This window comes from Sminthopsis crassicaudata, chromosome 2 (genome assembly GCF_048593235.1).
Source record: "Sminthopsis crassicaudata isolate SCR6 chromosome 2, ASM4859323v1, whole genome shotgun sequence".
Lineage (NCBI taxonomy): Eukaryota > Metazoa > Chordata > Mammalia > Dasyuromorphia > Dasyuridae > Sminthopsis > Sminthopsis crassicaudata.
In genome coordinates this window covers 220,304,269-220,319,610 of record NC_133618.1, presented here as the reverse complement: position 1 = coordinate 220,319,610, position 15,342 = coordinate 220,304,269, and the positions used below count along the sequence as shown (strand labels likewise).

Sequence of the window (15,342 nt, the reverse complement as noted above, 5' to 3'; positions counted from 1 at the left end):
TTGAATATGGCCATTTTGTAGTTGGAGTGTCTTGTTTTCAATGTGTGTGTGTGTGTGTATATATATATATATATATATATATATATATATATATATGGCCCATATGTCTATATGCCAGTAAACCTAAATGAAACAACAGGAGCTCAGAACTAATATACCTTTCCATTAAACTCATTTTTCTGCTTTTACATTTTAGGGGAAATCTCTTCACTCGGACATTAGCTGATATTGTGAACAAAGAAGATTTTGTGCTTGATTCAGAGTATCTCATCACTCTCCTGGTGATAGTTCCAAAGTAAGAGCACTGTTAAGTGACCCCAATGTTGAGTGGCTTTGGATCTACTTTGAGCCGATTTCTCTTTGAACCAATGGGCTGAAGGAGATGAGGGAAAAATCTTTGGTTATTTCAAGCTGAACCAGAGGAGCCATTTAAGAGGGAGAAAGAGTATGAAATAATTCACTTGGACTTCTACTACTTTCTTGGGCTTTCCTTGTGGTATTTCTTTTTGGATGTGATTGAGGGATTCAGGGCAGTTTTCTTTGACTATCTTTTGAAGAATGATATTCAGGCTTCTTTGTTTTGGTTATGGCCTTCAGGTAGACCAATTATTTTTAAATTTGTCTCTCTTGGATGTATTTTTCAGGTTGGCTACTTTTCCAATGAGGTATTCTACATTTTCTTCAATTTTTCATTCTTTTTAATTTGTTTATCTAATTCTTGATGTCTCAAGAGTCATTAGTTTTCATTTGTCTGGTTCTAGTTTTTAGTGTATGATTTTCTTAAGTTAGCTTTTGTATCTCTTTCCATTTGATTACTTTTACTTTTCAAGTTGTTTTCTTCATTGAATTTTTTTCTTTCTTTCTTTCTTTTTTCTTTTCTTTTTTTTTTTTTTTTTTTTTTTTTTGGATTTGGCCAATTGTGTTTTTAAGGAATTGATTTTTTCAGTTTTTGATATTGTTGGGGTTTTTTTTTTTTTTTTTTTTTGCATTTGATCAATTGTATTTTTTTAAGGAATTGTTTTCCTTTTCAAAGCTATTGACTCTTTTGCATACCTCTATTTCTTTTCCCAATTTTTCTTTTATTTGCCTTTTAAAATCTTTTATGAGTACTTAGAAGCCGTTTTGAACTTAAGACCATTTCATATCACTCTTTGAAGATTTCCCATGTGGGTGTTTTGTCCTTGTCTGATTTGGTGTTTTGGTCTTCCCAGTTACCATAATAGCTTTATATGGTTATATGGTTAAGGTTCTTTTCTGTTTCTTGCCCATTTTCTTTCTTTTCCTGTTTTGTGACTTTTCAGGTCAGGCTCTGCTCTTGGAATATAGGGGATGTTGTCCCAACCTTCTTTTGCCACTCTGAGCTTTTGCTTTGAATATAGGTATTTGTGTTTCATGTTTTGCCTTCTCCAGGAAACAGCCTAATTCTCCTCGAGGTAATTTGCTTCTATACTGGGACTGGAGGCTGCTGCATTGGTCTGCTTTGCTAATAAGCCAGTGTCTTAGTTGATGACCTGCTGTGATTAAAACCCTCTCACCAGCTTTCCCAGACACTGTGAGCTGGGGTGAACACCCCTTTCACCCCAGTGAGACTGACCTTTCTTGAAGTTCTTCAAATTTATCTTGAGCTGAAGAGTGGTGTCATTCCATCAGACTCTTCAGAGGCTTGGTTTCATGTGATTTATGGGGGAAACTTGGAAAGCTTGAGGAGCTTTCTGACTTCACTCTGTCAACTTGGCTCTGCCCCTGGAACTATTAATCAACCATCTTTGTATCTTTAGATCATCTTTTTGTTTTATCCAACCTGAGCAGGTGACCATTTTATGATGTTATGACTACTTATTGGAGATGCAAAATGGTTTGTCCAAGATTCACCCATCAAAGCAAGATTTATCAACCAATGGGATTCCATACTTTGTATAGATTCTTTAGGGTATTTAAGTATCAAGCCTTATAAAAAATAAGGCCCTGAAAGAAGGGGTATCTCATTTTGTGAGGAAGATATGAGGTCCACTTCATTAGAAGGGACCATGGACCCTTTAATTAAATGTTGTTGGCTCAGTCTTTTTTATTGGGCAGTTTTAATCCCCACAGTAGGAAGCTGCTGGAAGCAATAATTTGTCAGGCAGAGCCCTCCCATCCCAGGTGCTTGGGGAACTGATGGGCTCCTCCAGAAAAAGCTGTGGCTCTAACACTTAATAATTATAAGACTTAGAGAAAGTCAACTGCCCTCTCAAGACCATAAATCTTTATCTTTCAGATGGAGATAATAAGAGACCTACATCATAGGGTTCTTTTAAGAAAAATACTTCTGTGAACTTATTAACATTTTACAATGCACTGTATTATTTTTGCTAATGCTAACTGAAGTTCTGTTCTGTTGCTTGAAGGCCAAACTATTCACAGTGGCAAAAAAGATACGAATCTCTCTCAGACATGGTAGTACCTCGATCAACCAAGTAAGTAAAACTTTTGAACTCAGTCATTGCCCGTTAGGGTATTTGTTTTCATTGACTTTTATACTTCTTGTCTTTAGAAATAGCATTTTGTTCAAGGAGAAACTATTACATTCTGTATATTTCAGAATGTTTAATGAAGAGGCAAAATGTGGGACTGATGGAAGCATTGAACTGGTGTTCATGAGCTTTGGTCCTATGCCTACCTCTGCCATAAAAAGAAAAATGTTTCTTCCTGTGCAATCTTTGGTAAATCACCCTTCTGGTTGAAATGGGCCTTGGAAGATGAGTAAAATATTAATACTTAATAAAAAGATATAGATGCATAAGTACACATATAATATATTATGAATATACAAATATGTAATATGTATTGTTATATATGTGACATATACTTATATATATGTATGTTTATAGACATACAGAGAGAAAGCAAACCTAATTAAGTAATTTACTTTCTGTTTGCTTGTTGTGAATAAAGAACTTGCTTTTAATTTCCAGATGAAAGCCACAGAATCAGATGTGGCTAGAGTACTGGATATGGAATCAGGAAAAGACATTTAAAATATGCCTTAGACACTGTAGCTGTGTGATTTTAGGATTAAACCTCTGCCATTTGATTAAATCTCTGCCATTCTCAGTTTCCTCTTCTGTAAAGTGAGCATAACAATTGTATTGACTCAATTGTTATTATGAAGATAAAAAGAAATTATATATGTAAAGTGCTTTGCAAATCTTAATGCATTACATAAGAGTATCATCATCTCAGCCTTCATTATCAAACCCTCATTTTAAAGATGAGGACCATGGCTCCTTGGAGACAAACATCTGTTGACTGTGGTCACATAAAATTTAAACCCAGTTTGTCTGACTCCAGAACTGTGAAGCTGGCAATTCACAAAACTCATCTAGTGTGGAGCTGATTTTGGGTTGTCAAAGGCTGTGGTGGTGTATCAAGCTGGAAATGCTTTAAGTGCAGAGCCAGTGATGGTCTCGGTGTTTATAGTATGAGTTTTAAACTAGCTAAATTCAATGTGCTTGTAATTTGATTGTCCCCAAGGGGCTTATCAAGTGGAAAAAGTAGCTACCTTGATGAAATCACAGACATTTCTAATTATTGAAGTGATATAAAAGTAAATATCATCCTTCGAACCTGTTAAGATCTTGCTGATTCCTCATCTAGTGACATATCTCCCACCTAAGTCCCTGTCAAGTGAAGACATCATTTGGGTCTTCACCTAGTTGCCAAGCCACAATTCAAACTCAGTTCTTCTAACTTCTAGTCCCTTTCTTCAAAAAGACTAATCATTAAAAGGACCAATATTTAGATCAATGCGAGAATGCCCAGTATCACTAGCAGTCCCTGGAATCTCCTAGCTGATACCATCGAGTTGGTAGAATCCAAAAACTGGCAGAATTTAGGGTCAGAATTTGAAAATTGTCTGTATTTCTAGCTCTTAAATTTTCCAAATGCATGGATTATTTCCTCTAGGCTTCTGAGATGCTAAACAGAAGGTACAGTAGGATATCAAATCCTGGAGAAGAATAATGCCTTTTAGTCTGAGTACAGTCTGAACACAGTCATGAGTAGGTCTTCTCTTCTGTAGATTGATTGCTGAGGATGATGAGGGAGGCCTCTTTACAGTCACGATGTTTCGGAAGGTGATCAATGATTTCAAAGCCAAAGCCAAAGAAAACAAGTAAGGATTTTGGATTACCACTTTATCTGCCCACCCAGTTATTTATTTTCGATTTAGTTGTATTTATTTATATTTATTTCTTTTTGAAATTTGAAGCTGAAGGCTTGAAAATGTGCTTTTCTGCCATGCCTCTATCCATTTTCAATTAATGGCAAAATCAGGATTTGAACCTTGTTCTCCTGATTGATAGTCTGCTAGGATTTTACTTCCTCCTACACATTTAATAATTTAGTAACATATATGTTCAGATATATGTACATCTGTCTTCTTTTTTAAAAAAAATTTTTTTCTTATCCAATTACATGTTGAAACAGTTTTAAAAATTCTTTTTAAGCTTTGAGTTCCAAATTCTACCCATCCATCCCTCTTTCTCCTCTTATCTGCCTAGGACAATAAGCAATCAGATATAAATTATACATTTATATAAAACATTTCTACTTTGTTTCTTTTAAGGTTCATTGTCCGTGAATTTTTCTATGATGAAAAAGAAATTAAATCTGAAAGGGAGGAGATGACTAAATTGCTCTCTGAAAAGAAGCAACAGTATGTAAGTACTTGAGTCTGGTGAATTTTTCCTATTTAATTTCCAAACTTGCTGCCCCACCCTTCAGGTGGGCAGGTGTCTTAGCTAGAAGAGGCCCTTTGTTTGAAGCTCAAGTTTCCCTGATTTGGTCTCCAACTCTTTAAGAGATCTTGGGGAAGCTAGTTTTTTCTTAGTCCCTGTGTACTTCCATCAGGAAGCATTTATTTTCATAAGAGCTATGAGTCAAGTGTTCTAGGAAAGCAGTCTTAGGCACTGATGTGAACTCAGGTTCCCCTTGAAAGGGGTCTTAGGGTGCCCTCACCCTTAGGCCAATGGAATTTAGAGGTTCGTTGGTCAGAGGGACCAACATAGTTCCTGTGTTGATGGCAATAATGCAGCTATGCTAAATGAAACTGGTTGAACCACTTTTGACAGCATGGTTTCAAGGGAGTGGTGCTTGATGTCCAGATGTACCAAACAACTGCCTCTTGTCTCTACCTATCCATGTTTTTAGTAATGCATCTACATAAAAAGGTGTCCTCCAGCAATAGTATCACGTGAGCTTTATACTATATGAAGGAAGCTTAGCTTAGCATGTAATGAAAGCTAACAGACGCTCCATTTTTAAAGGTGAGCCACATGGCCTTTGGGCAAATAATTTTTTCTTTCCATACCTGTTTGCTCTTGTAAAGTCAGTTTAATACATATGTAATCCCATGCATATCACAGTCAGATTTTCATAAGTCAGAAGAACTATTTCAAAAATGAAATCTTTTATTCCCATGCTTGCCACCACCAAGGGCTCTGAGGTTCTGAGATCCTATGATCTACTGATTTCAACACTGGTCATGAAAATGGAGAGCAAGTCTGGAAGGCCCCTTTGCTTTTTTGGGAGGAAAGGCTTTATTCAAAAATTTAAAAAGCATGTCGTCTTTACTGCTGAAGTTATGAAAACATTTTTATTTTATTTTATTATTTTTTTCATTATAGCTTTTTATTGACAAAACATATGAATGGGGAATTTTTTAACACTGACCCCTGCAATCACTTCTGTTCCAACTTTTCCCCTCCTTCCTGCTACTCCCTCTCCTAGATGACAGGTGGTCTCATACATGTTAAATATATTAAAGCATATATTAAATACAATATATGTACATATATTTAAGTTGCTACACAAGAAAAATCAGATTTAGAAGAAGGTAAAAATAACCTGGGAAGAAAAACAAAAATGCAAGACTGCAAATGCTATGTTGTGGTCCACACTCATTTCTTTTGCTGGGTATAGCTGGTCCTATTCATTACTGATCATTTGGAACTGATTTGGATCTTCTCATTGTTGAAGAGAGCCACATCCATCAGAATTGATCCTCATATAGTATTGTTGTTGTTGTATATAATGATCTGGTTCTGCTCATTTCACTCAGCATGAGTTCATGTAGGTCTCTCCAGGCCTCTCTGTATTCATTCTGCTTCTCGTTTATTACAGAACAATAATATTCCATAACAGTCATATACCACAATTTATTCAGCCATTCTTCAATTGATGGGCATCCACTCAGTTTCCATTTTCTAGGCACTACACAAAGGCCTGCCACAAATATTTTTGCACATGTGGGTCCCTTATCCTTCTTTATGATATCTTTGGGATAAGTCCAGTAGTAACACTGCTGGATCAATGGGTATGCACAGTTTGAAAACTTTTTGAGCGTAGTTCCAAATTGCTCTCCAGAATGATTGGATCTATTCACAGTCCCACCAACAATATATCAGTGTCCCTGTTTTCCCACATCCCCTCCACTGTTCCACATTACCTTTCCCTGTCAATCAGGCCAATCTGAGAAGTGTGTAGTGGTATCTCAGAGCTGTCTTCATTTGCATTTCTCTGATCAATAATTTTGGAGTACCTTTTCATATGGGTAGAAATAGCTTCAGTTTCATCATCTGAAAATTGTCTGTTAATATCCTTTGACCATTTATCAATTAGAGAATGGCTTGATTTTTTTACAAATTTGAGTCAATTCTCTATATATTTTGGAAATGAGGCCTTTATCAGAACCTTTAACTGTAAAGAAGTTTTCCCAGTTTATTGCTTCCCTTCTAATCTTGTCTGCATTAATTTTGTTTGTACAAAAGCTTTTTAAACTTAATATAATCAAAATTGAAAACATTTTTATTCTAAAAGCAGTTGAAGTTTTAAGAAGTGTTATTTGTATGGAAGGATATTTTGTTAACATATTATCCTATGTTCTGTTTTTATTGGCCAAAGTCTGATGTCAAATGTTTATGTAACTAATAGAATCCTGAATATGCTACAATTCATGCCTTGTTATCCTTTTTCCATGTTTTTCAGAAAGATATCATTACTATAGATAAATTGGTTGGAATCTCCATTAACTGGAATTTTGTGATTGCCCCAATAAGAGATATATGTCAAGATAGAAAAGATCAGACATTCATGTATTAAAAAAATTTCTATCCTAGGTTTTGTGCTCATTCATACCCACAGCTTTCACATTGTCTTGAATAATGCCTGCTGATATTCCATTCTGTACCATGGGCCTGAGCTCCTCTGGAATCCTTAGCCATCAAAGAATAATTCTGGTTAATGGACTTCAATGAGTCAGACCTCAGCAGGACATTATCAAATAATCCTAAATAAGAGCTAAAACACAAAACTTTTATTGTTTTTTTAATTGGGAAAGAGGAAAGAGTTGGGGGTAGGTCATTTCTGAGGTTCCTTTACTACTAAGTCTGATTGTTTTAATGGTAAACTAACTAGAAAATCTTGTTATCCAGAATACCTCCCACTAATTTCATGAATATTAGTTTTTCCAGGCTTTTTTTCCCTTTTTTTTTTTTTTTTTTTTTTTGCAATTGTGGTTAAGTGACTTGCCCAGGATCATACAGCTAGAAGTGTTAAATATCTGAGGTCAAATTTGAACCCAGTTCCTCTTGGCTTCAGAGCTGGTGCTCAGAATAAAAATTAAAGCACGCTTGCCTCTTCTCCTTTACTCCCACCTCCAAATCAAGGAATCAATGTACTATCTCTCACTGACTTGGAAACCTTTCCTAATGTCTTACCCTGGAATTTCATTGAGTTTCCAGGACCTGGATTGGCTAGCAGTCATTTTTACTTCCGGAGAAACTTTTTAGAAGGCTGTGCTGAGGAGGAGGGGCAAAGTGGGGCTCTTGGCACTGCCCTCTGTATCATCATAAACCAACCTGAGACCACCTCTTTTATCAGTGTGTTATACAAGAGCATCACACCTGCCATCTGCGTTATCAGATCATTGGTCTAGAATTTTACTCTGTGTTCCACTTGTGCACATTCCCCCCAGGGGAGTGTGGTCAGGGTTTCTTTAAGAAGGGAAATGGAGCTCTGTAATAGGCATCCAACTTTTAAACATTTAATAGCTTTCAACCTTCTCATCTTATTATATGGGAAAGTAGCATACTGCTGACTGGTCTTTAGGTGGAGGTAAGGGTGAGGTGGGGTGAGTTTATAGGTCAGAACTTATTCTCTGTCTTAATCTCATCTTAGATCTATTTTATTGCACATTAGGAACTAGTAATTTTATCCTTCTTTTGTTCTTGACCAAGCAGAAAAAGCTCCATTTCTGTTTTCTGTGTAATTCTTCCTTCATTTATTTCAGTGTGGGCTTAAAGACAGGATGAAATCTCAGATCTACAAATTCATTTCCGGCTTTCCTAAGCCAGTTCAGCACCAGCAGCCATCTCTTCATCGTCTTCCAGTCTTTTCTCACTTTATCCCCCATCACGCATTCTACAGTATGGTTTTGCTGCTTCATCTACTTGTAGTTTCTCAGACAGGACTCTCCCTTCCATCAACCATTCTTAATTCTTTTCCAGCTGCTTCTCATGACTGGAAAGTTCTGCCCTCCTCACCTCTATTTCCCTGACTTCATACAAGATTTGGGGAGGCCTCGGCCATTGAAGCCTTTGCCCTGTGAGGGAAAATAACAAATATAAGGCAAAAGATATATGCATATATATAATCTAAGTGTGGTATGTGATCTTAATCCCTCTTTCAGGGATTGGCTTCGGTCACCAAGTCAATCACAGGCCATTTTCAGTTTCCCCAGGTTAGGTGACAAGATCTAACTTGTGCACTTAATCCCTAGGATTAATGTTAAATTTCGTCACTCGCTTGCTTTTAGATGCTTTTCACTGATTTGTGTTAGTTTGTGTTCTGATGCAATGATTAATAAATCATTTCTATGCTTATAGCAAACTTCACGTGTTGCTCTTAAAAAGAGATCATCCACCTTCCCGGATCACATGGTTAAGGTAACCCCGATAGGGAACCCTGCTAGGCCCTCTACGGGGCAGACGGACAAAGAAAAAGAGAATGAGGGCGAGGGTGAGGTAAGCAGTTGTGCTTGGGGAGCTTTTCTATTCCCTCTCCAGACTGAGAGGTCTTTAACTTTTGATAAAATGAATCTCTCCCCACCATTTTCATCATCTAATGTGGCTTTCACTAGACCTCAAATTAATAAAAGTGATGAAAAAGGGGACCCTTCCCTCGCCAATTATGCTCTTCCTAACTTATAGTTCATTTTATTAACTGCTGTCTCTTCCTCCTGATTCCTAAACAACTGCTTCTTGGTCAGGTGGGCTAGGTTGTCCCAGGATTCTAGGTGGATGGAGCTGATTGGGAGTCATGAGTCCTTGGCTTGATGACGGGTTCTGTCACTAACTCACTTGGATGTCGGGCAGCTCATCTGTGCGCTCTTAGTTTCCCCATCTGTACAAATGAAGAAAATGGTACCCAACCATCTATCTAACAACATATCTTGAGGTGTTGGGGAGGATTCCTGCGCTATTGTTAAAGTGCTTTCAAGATTCCTCAGAAAAATCTGCAGCTTGAGCTGATTACTATTAGTTTCATCACTTTTCCATCGAGGGAAGTGCTATTGAAATCTGCATCATTTCTCCTGCTAAGCAGGGTTGGGGCTTTAAGCTGGTCTGAAATGTAGTTTTGGAATATTGGTTGAGCATGATTGACACTGTAGCTTGCAATGACTGTAAAGGGTCCTGAGGTGGAAACTGTTGTCAGACAAAAACTTGACATCTGCCTGATATCAGAACTTACTTTTAAAGTGGGCTTGCTTATTTATATATACATTGGGATAGATGGTTTGCATGTGCTGGGTGGCTGAGCTGCTAAATTCCTACAATTCTCTGGACTCCGATGGCAATTGGCCCCCATAATGCAGTTGGGCCTGGTTGGTTTATCTTGCTGGAAGGCGGACTTCTGGGTGGCTTCCCACCTTCTTTCCAGCTTTTGCAAACTTCTTGTTCTTATCAACTCCAGTATTCCATCATGATGAAAAGTTTCCTTTAACATGCTGTCTGGAGGTAGAGGAGAAAAGTGATAACCTGATTTCTTTTCAAGGGTCCCCTTTTGCGGTGGCTCAAGGTGAACTTCAGTGAAGCATTTATTGCCTGGATTCACCTGAAGGCTTTGAGAGTATTTGTTGAATCTGTGCTAAGGTAAGTGAACCTAAGTCACATGTCTAATTATCATTTTTGGGCACTGGGTCTAAAATTAAGATTAGTTCAAATTTATATATGTTTCTTCTTCTTCTATTTGCAAAATGAGTATAAGAGCACCTTCCCCCTAAGCTTGTTGGGAGGAGGTAAAGTGCTTAGCACAGTGCCTGGTACACATTAGGTGCTATGTAAAGGCTAGCCATTGATTAACATTTTATTTTTAATTAATATTTTACTTAGTATTTTTAAGGAAGTATTAATTAGCATCACAAGAATTCTTCAATAAATTTGTTTTATTAATAGTAGTATTAATAGAAGTAGTAATGATGATGATAATGTGAAGTAGTGGAGAAAGTCTTGGACTTGGACTCAGAGGATCTTGGTTTCAAGTCTCAGCTCTGACACTATCTGTGTGACCACAGGCAGCTCACTTTAGCTTAGAGTGTGGACTTTATTCATGTGTAAAATAGAGATGACAACATCCATTTTACCTTCTTGTTAGGGTCACAAGGAAAACACTGCAAGTTTTAAGACTAAAGAAATATTACTGTTATGAGAAAGATTTTAGAATTTTAAAGGTAATTGGGGGAATAAATTATACAGACCTATATCATCTGTATTGGTCTCTCACCTGTATCATGTTGGGGCATGGGCAGGGGGTAGAACTTTTAAGATTTTGTTAAACCCTGGTGATAGATGGACTTTTGGAGCAGATGAGGACATTTCTGTCCAGTCCCTTCACAGTAATGAAGAACAGAATGTTATTAGATGCAGGTTAAAGCTGGTAAGACAGAATATATCCCTGGAGAAAACTCCAAGGAAGAAAAGCTAAAGGGCTGTATAAAGGGGAAACTTATGCTGTCACCAAAGACCATTTGTTGTAGAGGTGAGGGGTGGGGAGGGAGAAAAAGAGAAAGGAGGAGAGTGAAGAGGAGAGAAAGAAAAGGAGGGAGGGGGGAGAGAGACAGAGAGAGGGAGGGAGGAAGTGGGAAAAGTGAGAGAAAAGTGAGGAGAGAAAGAAATAGAAGGGGAAGGAGATAGGAAAGAGAAAAGGAGTAAAGGAGAGGGTAGGATAGAGTAGAGTAGAGAAGAGAGATGGGAGGGAAAGGAGCGGGAAAGGGAGGCCTACCTCTCATTTGCTTTGAAGGAAAAGGTTACAAAAAGATCTTCCAAAATCCAAGTTTCTTCATTTTGGAAGTTGGTGCCGATTTGCTATTTGAGTATCCTTGAATTTTTCCGTCCTATGCTGACATATAATTGGCTCTTTACATTTTAGAAGTTACCTCTTTTTAAGGGAAATAGGATTTTGAGAAATATTCCAATATAGTAACTTTTTGGAGAGCCACCCTAAAAAGTTGCAGCTGTTAACAATATTGTATTATTTTGATTCTTACAAATTAGCAAAATGTAATAGAAAGAATTTCCTGAAGGGCTTTGTTTTAAAGAGTTGTGGTTTAGGAATTAGGTGGTATATAAGTAATGTTTTCTCATGGAAATAAGTAAGCCCAAACATTGCCAATTATTAATTTCACTTTCCCAACAAATTCCTCCCAGAGAGCCATCCTTTACAACAAATAAATTTTAAAAGTTCAGTAGAACACACAATGTCTTTATGTATAGGCAGTTTTTCCCACTCATTCTAGACCACCTCTACAAAGAATGGAGATTTAACCTCTCATTAGCACAACTATTCAATCAACAAAGCATATATTAGATACTTGTGCCAGGTGCTAAGGATACAAAAATTTAGAGTCCTTGTCCTTGAGTAATTTATTTAACTGAAAGATACAAATGATAGTCACTATATGTAATTTTTTTCTTTGGGGGACAGGAAAAGGCACAAAAATTATTAGCCAAGTATCACTGGGAAGAGCATTGCTCCTAAGCAGATTAAACAATAAAAGAGCAGAGCAGCAAAATACAAGGAAAATATGAGTTTAGAGTTAGGACTATGATTTTATAACCTTAAAAGTTCACACCTCCAATGCTTTTAGCACCTAATGACACAAATAATAGCAACTCATTTTTGCTCCAGTTTTTATATATAGGGAAGTTCCAATGTATCTCTTCCTTTGCCACATATATAGCTTTGAATGTCTCAAGGTAAAATCTTTATATAGTCTACTATAATTTAGCATGGCACGGTAAAAAAAGGGCAGCTACCCAGGATGAGAATTTATATAAAAAGCTGTGTAACTGAATTTGTTTTGGGGAGAAGAGACTTATGACTTTAGAACAAAGGCCAATAGCTTTATTTTTTTTCCCTGAGGCTGGCGGTTAAGTGACTTGCCCAGGGTCACACAACTAGGAAATATTAAGTGTCTGATATCATATTTGAACTCAGGTCCTCCTGACTTCATGGCTGGTGCTTTATCCACTGCGCCATCTAGCTGCCCTGGTCAGTAGCTTTTTAGAGGATACATAATCTTCATTTTGAAGAGGAGCTATCAGATGCATTCATATTTACAATACAAGGTTACAGGTAGAGACCAATGGGAAAGCATTTTTTCCTTTTCAGCCTTTGAGCTACTTAGGAAGGGGGCCAATTTAGTCCATCCTCTTGTCCCCTTTTCCTTCAAGTTTATTTACACTGGTCTATCTAATGCCTTTCCTTCAAGTTCCTAAACCTATTTATATATATAGCATATTGAGAAGATCTAAAATATTCTAAGTTTACATTAATAAAGCATGGATAAGTTCTAATGGCAAATGTAGATCATTAGCTCGGAACCAAGTTTCTTAGACCTTTAGGTTATCATGGGTAAGTCGTCACTATTAAAAACCAGAGAGCCCAACTTGACTCTTTAAAATTGAAAAAAGTTGTTCCTTTTAACTATATGTCAGGATATAGATGTATTATATATAAAAAACCCTAGAGATAAAAATGGAAAATTTAAAAGCACTTGTGGCCCTTAAAAAGGGAAAATTTAAGTACTTTTAAATGATTTTGACTATAAAAAATGGCACCTGAGTCCTTGAACCATTGGGCTTTTCTTTTTCTTTAGTCAATGATCATATTTTTCTTAGAAATATGGTTTGTATAAACACTCATTTCTTTAGGATATACATTTTGTTCAGGAACAATCCCAAACTAGCATTTACTTATCATACATATAGTTGTCTCTAAAAGATTCTTGGCTGAGATTTTTTCTCCCCCTTCCCCCTTTCCATCTTTATTATGCTAGGATCTAGAAGGTCCTAGTTATACACTAACCCCAGAGCTCAAATAGACAAGAATCCTTTATTCCGAAGCTCTATCCTAGGGAGAAAGATAAGGCAATTAGGTTTAAGTGATTTGCCCAGGATCACACAGCTAATTAAAGTGTCTAAGGCTAGATTGAACACAGGTCCTCCTGACTCCAAGGCTGGTGCTCTATTCACTGTTGAGACTTTTGAACTTGTAAAATGGAATAAACGTACTTTTAAGTATCAAGCAGAAAATTGAATGTCCACTGTAATAGTTTACTGTATCTCTTAAGATCTTCTTAAATCTTCAAATCAATGTTTTTATACATTTAAAAAAGGTATGGACTACCCGTGAATTTTCAGGCAGTGCTTTTGCAACCCCACAAGAAGGCCACAAAACGTTTGAGAGAGGTTCTAAACTCAGTCTTCAAACATCTGGATGAAGTAGCAGCAGCAAGTATATTGGATGTATGTATATCATGTACGACAAGATGTAATTGTATTTTATTTCCATTATCAAATTTTGTGTGTTTGTAGGGAATTAAAACAATGTTAAGCCTGGCAAGAAGAATGAATTAGTTTCAATATCTAATTTCCTGTCAAATATTAAGATTTAGGGCTAAGCAGTGTTTTCAAAGATTGAAATATGGAAAATATGAACAAGGTTCAAACTTAGACCAAAAAACCATCACTAGAATGCATTTAATTAAGTCTTTTTTTCCTTTTCTAGGCTTCTGTGGATATTCCTGGATTACAACTAAATAACCAAGATTATTTTCCTTATGTCTACTTTCACATTGACCTTAGTCTTCTTGACTAGTTTTTAACAGCCCGGTAACCCTTCATGACTCTAGAAATGGTTTTATTTCATCAGATTAAACTTTAGGTACTATCTTCTCTAAGTTAAAGAACTGTTACAAAGTTAACCAGAATAGCAATTACTTTTTTTTAAAAATGGCCTACAATTTAGAATGTTACCACAAAAATTACTCACAAAAATTAGTTATGGTTGTATTTATTTTTTGTAAGATACAATAAAGAAAATCTCCCATGTCTTTAAACTTTGAAGTATTTTTCTTGACTTCAATTGAAACATAATTAAAAACTAAGATAATACTGAACACCTAGTCACCCTTTTCTAAAGATAATTTTACACGTATTCAAGGCATTATATGTACAAACATGTAAAATAATTACAACTGTTTTGTACTTAAGTCTTATAGTTTTGTGCCCTGCCCCAAAATCTAAGATATAATTTGTCAAAGATGAAGATTCCTAAGTAGGGCATAAGTATCTAAGTTCCATGCCTTACATTGAAGTCTGAAAAAGACTATTATTACAAATGGTGTACATCATGCCATTTAAACAAATATTTGGAAACTGCTTATTGCCTAGCTATATACCTGGGTTCTGGTTCCCTGATATTCATTGAGGAGGCCTACAGAGTGGTAGGTTGGAAATGAAGCCCTGAACCAGCAATTGATTAAAACCTATTCTCAAGCAAAGCAAAGACTAGGGATAGGTGGTTACTTCAGGCACAAGGAGCACTTTAAAAACAGTATGTGGTAAGCCTGGCTTTCACAAATGCTTTGTCCCTAAAAGTATATTACACTTAAGAGTCTTATCGGGTTCCCCAAACAAATTAATTTTATAAATTGTAAAAATAAAATAGTGCTACAATCAAAGGGTCCTTTGTATTCCTGTAGCAATTCAGTTTATAGAGATGATTAAAATGAGAGAAACTTGAAAACAGGCCCAGTGAAAACAAAAAGGAAAAAACAAGATAATAAGAGGAAACCAAGGCAGAGAGAACTAAGTACTCCTTAAATATTCAAAATAAAGGCATACATAATTGCATTGCTACTATTCACCTATAGAAGGGAAGAAAAGAAACCCAAAGGACATTATTCCGTGAGGAATTATTGGACACAACCTTCAAACCCTGAATTAAACTTGTGACGTGGAT

At 36.4% G+C, this 15,342-nt stretch overlaps 1 protein-coding gene across 4 annotated transcripts in view; it reads left to right on the top strand.

Moving 5' to 3' along the window:
• The window catches only part of ATP6V1C2 (ATPase H+ transporting V1 subunit C2), a 55,488-nt gene extending 41,051 nt beyond the window's left edge, over positions 1–14,437 (top strand). For 3 of the 4 annotated variants that reach the window (XM_074288240.1, XM_074288239.1, XM_074288242.1), the window contains 8 exons: positions 197–295; positions 2,388–2,456; positions 4,061–4,153; positions 4,607–4,700; positions 8,925–9,062; positions 10,093–10,190; positions 13,715–13,844; positions 14,107–14,437. In XM_074288240.1, the coding sequence (XP_074144341.1) occupies positions 197–295; positions 2,388–2,456; positions 4,061–4,153; positions 4,607–4,700; positions 8,925–9,062; positions 10,093–10,190; positions 13,715–13,844; positions 14,107–14,196 (811 nt within the window). In that variant the 3' untranslated portion in view covers positions 14,197–14,437. The remainder of the gene's footprint in view (positions 1–196; positions 296–2,387; positions 2,457–4,060; positions 4,154–4,606; positions 4,701–8,924; positions 9,063–10,092; positions 10,191–13,714; positions 13,845–14,106) is intronic. The other variant, XM_074288241.1, reaches the window with a different exon arrangement.
• Positions 14,438–15,342: the final 905 nt, after the last annotated feature.